This window comes from Limulus polyphemus, unplaced genomic scaffold, assembly GCF_000517525.1.
Source record: "Limulus polyphemus unplaced genomic scaffold, Limulus_polyphemus-2.1.2 Scaffold2703, whole genome shotgun sequence".
NCBI lineage: Eukaryota > Metazoa > Arthropoda > Merostomata > Xiphosura > Limulidae > Limulus > Limulus polyphemus.
This window is the reverse complement of record NW_013668313.1, coordinates 143,540-151,209: the sequence shown is the minus strand read 5'-3', so window position 1 is coordinate 151,209 and position 7,670 is coordinate 143,540. Positions and strand designations below refer to the sequence as shown.

Sequence of the window (7,670 nt, the reverse complement as noted above, 5' to 3'; positions counted from 1 at the left end):
AGTTAGGATCAAAGCAGCTATCCGAACACTGCTTTACTCCTGATAGTCCATAAGTTAGGACAGGCATACTTATGACACAAAACATGGCAAGGATTAACCTACTAGAAATCTTGTAAAACATCCCATCTCAACAATGACGATATAGACTTTAAAGGCCATACATTATGGATTTATGGATGAGTATACCTGTACAGGCACCACTTTCCACAGAGCAGGATCCAACATGTAAAATATGCCCCTGTAATGAAAATAATGAAATAAAAAAATTACTTACCCACTCACAGTTGAACTGAGGTGTGTAGGATGACAATGGGCAAAACCCAGTATCCCAATGAGGTGACGGCAACATGATGAATAATGAGAGACAACAGCATGTAGTGTGGTCCACATGCCAGCCTGGATGATCTCCTCCAATGGCTGACAAATGTGGGCAGCCAGGGAGAGAGTGAGGAGACAGATCTGATGAAAGATATCTGGAAAATACATCAGAAATTGTGAGACAAGGAAAAACAAGCCAACCAAATAAATTGGTGAATCCAACCTGTAAGGGTGGCAGGGGAAATGCTTCAGGAAGAGAAAGGGTTCCAATGGAGAAAGAGGTGAGAATGGTATCCATGAAAGGAAGCCATGCAGGCAACATAGTGCTGAAGAACATGATCAGGACAGAGAAGACAATCCAGCTCAGAGTAGGAATACAAATGGGAAATGGAAATGAGGGAAAAATATGGGAATGTACGACAAGGTGGACAAAGTAGCCGAAAGGAACAAAACAAAAGGATAGGGAAAAATCGAAGGTATTGGATAAGGCTACCCAATAACCAACAATGGTATGCACAGAAGAACCATTGTCAAACAGCCAGGAAAAGAATTATGAGACATGAAGAACACTAGAACAGGAAGGGAGGTAACTAAGGAGCAGAGACTGGTGGCAAAAAAAATGCACCATTTTCTGTGATGCACCAATAAGGATGAAAGACAAACTAAATGGGGAAAATAGGATGTTATATGTGTGTGAAGAATCCAGATTGCTTCGTGAGGGACTGGACAAATGTTATGCCTGAAACCAGATTGTAGTGATAGTAAGATGACACGTAGATGACTTAGGTTGACAAAGCAGGGAGTGTAAATGGTAATGGAGGTGATCACTCAAGTGGGGTAAAGACTGGAAAACAAGGTTGAGCAGGCAAGAAAGATGCAATGAGGACTCAACACAGAGTGATTTGGATAATGGGTAAAATTCAGCAATGGAGATGGACAGAAGGATCAGCATGTGGAACAAGTGACCATATAAGGATAGCCTGGAATTGAGGTGGATGGCAAATGCATCTAGAACTAGAGTACCTCACTGGGTACACAACCACCAATACACCTGAGGATCTGAGGACCATTCAGTGAGGGAATATTGTCATGCCAAGACAATCAATCTGCAATGAGATTCAGAGTACCTGGGACATGGCATGCTAATAAGTGTGTGTGGTGTGAATGGGCCCAGAATAGGAGTTCTAAAATTTGAAAACAAAGTAAATGTGAAAAGTAAGTTGTCAGAATGGATTATGACCAATTTCACTCGTACTAAAGGTAGCATTTGATCCAATGTTCAACAAACGGCAAGAAGCTCCAGGATATTGATGAGCAGAGCCAACTTGACCAAAGACCAATGACTCACAATTTCCTGGGAATCTATAATCACTCTTCAACTTGACAGAGAAGTGTTTGTAAATTGATGCAACTCTGGATGGGGAGGAGAAAGAGGAATGCCTGCTGTGTTGTTCTCCCTTTTTTTATCCACCAAGCTAAATCAACTTGTAGTGAGGGAGGGAGTAGGATAACTGAAACCAGAGCATCCCAAGCAAGGTTCCAGTGATTGTGCTACATATACTAAAGGGAGAGCATATGAGTACAACTCAAGAGAATAAGGGCTTCCATCACAGCCCAAGTCCCCAAAAAAGAAAGAAGTTCACATGCAGTAAGAGAAGAATAGGATTAAGCTTTGAGAACTAATAGCTCCATCAAATCTCAACTGAAGAGAAGAAGGCTGAGCTTGACTGAGATATGAGTTGAAGAACACACACATAAGTAGATAAGAAATTGGATCAGGATGAGAAAGGATTTGTCCAGCTTGACAACCAACCTACACAAGCCACCCCATGAAGAAGTAACTGTGTATGTAAGTGAGATGCTTGTTGGAATGAAACTAAATGCAGCCAGTCATCCATATAATGGTGGAACCACAGACCATGAGAAAGAATACACAGGGTGAGAGGCCAGACAAGACAGAAGACTGTGGAATTGATAAACTTCACCTTTAAGGACAAAATGAAGGTAACATCTGGATGCAAGGAATATTGGGGAGTGAAGGTAAGCATCCAGAACATCCATCTTTGGCATCAAAAGACCCAGAGTAAACACCCACCAAAGAGTGAGGAATGACTCCATGGTGAAACAAGAAAGGTCGATGAAATGGTTGAGACTGGAAAGATCTATGAGAGGATGCCAGTCTCTTGTCTTTCTAGGAACTATGAACAACCTGGAAGAGAACTCTAAAGAAGGGTGACTGACGAATTTGACAGCATCCTTGAGAAGAAGAAACTGAACTGCTTTGGAAATAAATTGGATCATGAGGAGAAGGGAATGAGATGTGGAGATAAGGGAGGTGGGGCAAGAAAGTGAAGAAAAAGTCCTTTAGATAACACTAGAATCACTGAAGGATCTGAGGTGAATTTGCTCCAAAGGTGCACAAACCTGGCCAAACATGTTCCAACTTTACAAGAACATATTGGATAACCACCAATATCATGGTGGCAGGGGACCTGGCAATGAGTAATTTGATGGGTAAAAGGGGACAGGCAAAGGGGTGGAAGGGGAGGATGGGAAACAGGAAGGGGACAGGTGAAAGCTGCAAAAGATGAGAGACCAAGAATGAAATGGAGGAGTGTTGATGAGCAGCCTCCATCCTGTACTCCAGAGTCAAGAAGGTCTCCAAAAACCATCCAGAATAAAAATGGAGCCATACAAAGTGCCTGTAAATAAGATGTGGGTAACCACACATTGGCTAAAAGTGCACCCCCATCTAGGAAATCTCAACAAAAGAAGAGGCAAGTTTGTAGGGAAAGGACCAAGGAAGACAAGTGCACCAACATGGAATACATAAGAGTAAGTATCCTCCAAAAATCCCTCAGGGGATTGGTGGATATCCTCAAATATGAGATGGAAGAAGGAGAGGTAATGAAGGAGGGTAGTTAAGGTCAAACAGAGAGGAAAAAATTGGGCTTGGGAAAATCTCACAGAAGTATCAGGGTTAAATCCCTACACATGAATCAAACACTCCAAAGACTGGGAGTCCAGAAAAAGAAAGTCCTAATGATGAAAGGTAAATGCATAGGAATCCAAGGTATGGGAGGGGGTGAAGCATGCAGACCCAGAACTTAACTGTGCTGTAAACTAATCAGCATGTATCATGATTTCTGTAGAGAGTGGGAAAACTAGATAATCCAAGGAAGGGGTGGAATTAAGGAGGAGAGAAAACTTAAGACACAGTGGATATAGAAAAAGTAACATACCTGTGACACTACATGCAGAAAATGTAGATGGTCTGGGAGCATCCACAGGTGGAATTTGGGAAGACACAGCAAAGGAAGGGGGTGGAAACAGGCTATCCAAATCCTGTCATTCTGTCCATGTTCACCAGGAAAATGAGTATCTGTTCTGGTATAAGAAGATACAGCAAGCCACATTATGGACCTGAACTCACATCATACGAAAACCAAAATCTCCTCAACATAAAACATGAAATCTTAACTTAACTAAACAGCCACAAACTGTAGGAATAGGGCACAATCATGTAGTGTGCTCATCTCAACTGAACAGTTGCCAGCTGCAGGAGGAGGATTCAGAATTTGGGAAACTGCAGGTTGAAGTGCAGTAGCAAGAGTAACAACAGAATGCGTAATTCAATCTGAGAGCGGAAACTGAGAAATAAACTTACAGTATTTAGTTTCGCTAAGAAAAAAAAGCAATAAAACTGTAAGAAACAAATATAGTTGTTTAACAAATCATGAAATAAAAAAACTGAAGCAAACCCAAATGAAAGTTATATACATCTGCAATCTATTATGCCAAATCAAGAAGTGAAGATTGAGCTCTATGGTATAGAGGGAACCAGCTTCATCAGAAGAGTGTGTTGCACTCCTACTGGTGGAAGGTTGTCACATGCTTGTTTACATGCTGCAGGACAGCTGTATCACGTGTAAACACGTAAGGATAGGTTGGAGTATCAAGGCTAGTGACAAGCAAAAACTGTGCATATAGAGGGCAGCACTGAACAAGAAAAGCTGTATGTGAGATAAGGTAAAGTATCATATCAAAACAATGGTTATTATCAAAAACTGTAAAGAGTTCCATTGTATGCACATACATACCTTTTGAGCAAAATAAAATACATTGCTAAACAATGTATTACATTTGATAATAGAAGAAAAGCAACAAACAACATACTTAATTACCAACTCAATGTAGAAAAACACTTTACCTGGGCTGTTTATATACATGTGAACTGGTTTCTTGTTACTTTCAGACTGTAAAAACAACAGCTGGGCTACAACCAAACTAGACAGCTCATCTGTAATCTTAAGAGAAAATATATACCCATTAAAATAAAAGAAATTTGTAAGTACTGATTAACAGAATAATGGGCCAATAATGATAAAGGCACATCCAGTTGAATATCGGTAAGTCTGAGATCATGTAAATTGAATTAAGTCAAGAATTTAAAACAAATTCAGCCATTAAAAATGTTTTATCAGTGACTGAGAAAATTTAGAAGCTTTAAAGAATAAATCTTAGCAGGTAATTCTTTAACAATTTTTTGGGCCTGATAGTTTTAGACAACAATAAAAAAGTAAGTAAGTCTAATTTTCATTTTGTAAGCTTACCACTTTTTAGTCTGAAAAGACTGTATATATCTTTGAAACCTACTCAAAAATGCAAATAATAGAAAATTGAAAAGTTAACGTTTTCCAAAATTGAAAATGCATTTACAATAATACTTGCCTCTGCTGACACTTATAACTATTTCTCAACTTCCAGAGTTTCAACTTTGCCCATCTAATCATTGGTCTAATTTTTTCTCGCTTCCTCCAGTCTTTTATACCCCACTCAGTTGCCCTTGGCAATATACTCTCCACCTACATCAATGTGCCCTTTATCCTGGTACTGTATATAAGCACCTCATTCAGATAATTTTATCAGTTTTGAGACACCATCCCAGTCTCTAACACCAACTCTAAGTGGGGAGGAAGGGCAGGAGAGTGTTAAGAGAGGTAATTATTATTAGAAATACATTTTCAATTTAAGAAAATGTTAACTTCCAAAACATACTTACCATCCGCTGACACTTATAGCTAAAATCCCACATTGAGAAAGTGGAGGGGCCAGTGAGGGCATTATCCATACAGAAAGAATCTGCACAGATCAGGTGTGTACAAAGATAAGAGTTGTACCCGAGCAGGAGAACCATACTACATCCAGAAGAGGTATGCTCTTCATCCAGAATTAGTTCCTATATCAACGGTGGAATAGATAGCTGTGGTTCCACAACTCAGGGTAGGAATTAAGGGGTCTTGGTCCCTATATCCAATGTTGGTGGCTAGGGCAGTTGGGCCGCAACATTATATATAGATATACTTTTGATTGGATCCCAACCTCTATCCATAGAGTGATGCATTCAGAATCACAATGAGAAAATAAGCAAAACTGAAGCAAACAAACTTTCTCCTCCACCTGAATAAGTCTGAAAGTCAACACCCCAGGCTCGAAATGACGGGATCGTGTATGCCATACTCAACAAAAAAAATAGAACTCATCCAGTCTGGAATTATAAACATTCATTCTCACTCCCCAACCAAGTGAGCAAGGTGCATTCCACTTGCCTCCAGGATTATGGAAAGGACATGGAACACTGTGCTCAACCAAGAACCCAGGATGTGACCACTCTGCATTCAGAATTATGAGGAGATAGTGGATCTCTTTCCATGAACAATATACTAAACAGATATTGATCAAAAGAAAGGGCCATGCATGTGACAACCGGATAGCTTAGCATCAAAAAATACTCACCCCTCTATATTGTTGTCAAAACAGCCACAGGGGTAGTCGAAAACCTTCAGAAGATGAAACTGCAGATCATGTAAAGAATTTAAGAGAAAAGTATTGGGAGAAGGCAACATATCAGCCCGTACGATGTCTTTTAGCAGGTAATTAAAACAGCAGCTAAAGACATAGAAATGTGATGAATCTGGTGAGATGGGACTCTCATAAGTTTCCTTGCCTGTAAAGAAAAGTCCAGAATAAGCAATATAGATCAATTTAAAAAGCCACCTTGTCAAAATAATTGTGGATAAACCTCAGGAAACTGAAGGATCCCAATGAATTAAGAGTCAAGTTCCATCACCTCAGAAGGAGTTAGTGCAAGCCATATAATGCCTCAGGGCATTAACAGGACATAGCAACCAGTGTGCAAATAGTTGTACAGGTGAGAAATAGCCAGCAAAAGAATTGGTGAGAAGGATTTTTTTCCCTTCCCTGGCTACCAGATACTTAGAAAAAAAGGACCTATCAGGGTATAGCAGAACAGAAGAGGAATGATAAAGAGACCTGTACATATGGAGTGCAAACAAATCCGACCTATGACATCCACATGTCAGAAGCAACAAAAAACTTCTATAAAGGGAAAGATGATACATGGTACATGAGGCTAAAGGCTCAAATGGATGTTGAGACAAAGCATGTAATCTATATTCTATTAAAACTGTGAGATTGTTTGTTTGCTTGTCTGTAATTAAATACAGCAAAAACAGCGCACAATAGCGCCATATTTGTAATGAAATGAGAATAGAAACAAAATAAAACAAGTTTCATTAAAATCGAGCCACGGGTTACCGAGTTAGCCCAGTTTTTCAGGTAACTTTTATGAAAATGTCTAGATGAATTTAGGTACACTAGATGGCGCCACATATCAGCTTATCTATCTGTATATTCGTTTTCTACCTGGTGAATCACTTTAAAATATCTTCTATACAACAATATATACACAACAGAAATTAAACGATGAGATGAAAATGTGTTACAACGGTGTATAGAAAGAACAACAATAAAATGGACCTACAATATTATTGACTATTTGCAAATAGTAACTATGGAGATGAGGTAATAAAATAAAAATCAAGTTGAAAACAACAAAATATTCTAAACGAAAACCTCTTGCCGAGCATTGGCTATTATGTTATTTCCCTGTCAATGTTCCCATCTTCATTAAAAGGCATAAGATGACAAAAACAAGATGTTGAAGAATCTATCTATATACTACTAAAACTCGGATATTGCTTGTTTGCTTATTTTCTCAGTCAAAAAATCATTCACACTACCGTTTACGCTCTTTATGAAACTTCATCAGACCACGGGTTACTGAGTTAGCGTCGTTTTTCGGGTCACTTTTATGAAAATTTCTAGCATGAGTAATTTTACATCACACTACTGTTCACACTCTTTATGAAACTTCTTCGTTCAAATATATTTCTCTGTCAATGTTCCCATCTTCATTAAAAGGCGTAAGATGACAAAACAAGATCTTGAAGAATTTCTCAATAATGTGCCTTGGTTATGGTAAGTAATTC

General features: G+C 39.0%; 1 protein-coding gene across 1 annotated transcript in view; it reads right to left on the bottom strand.

Annotated features, from left to right (window-relative positions):
- The window catches only part of LOC106467679 (ATP-dependent Clp protease proteolytic subunit-like), a 30,132-nt gene that overhangs the window by 11,178 nt on the left and 11,284 nt on the right, over positions 1-7,670 (bottom strand). The window contains exon 3 of the mRNA XM_013928055.2: positions 4,529-4,625. Within this exon, the coding sequence (XP_013783509.1) occupies positions 4,529-4,625 (97 nt within the window). The remainder of the gene's footprint in view (positions 1-4,528; positions 4,626-7,670) is intronic.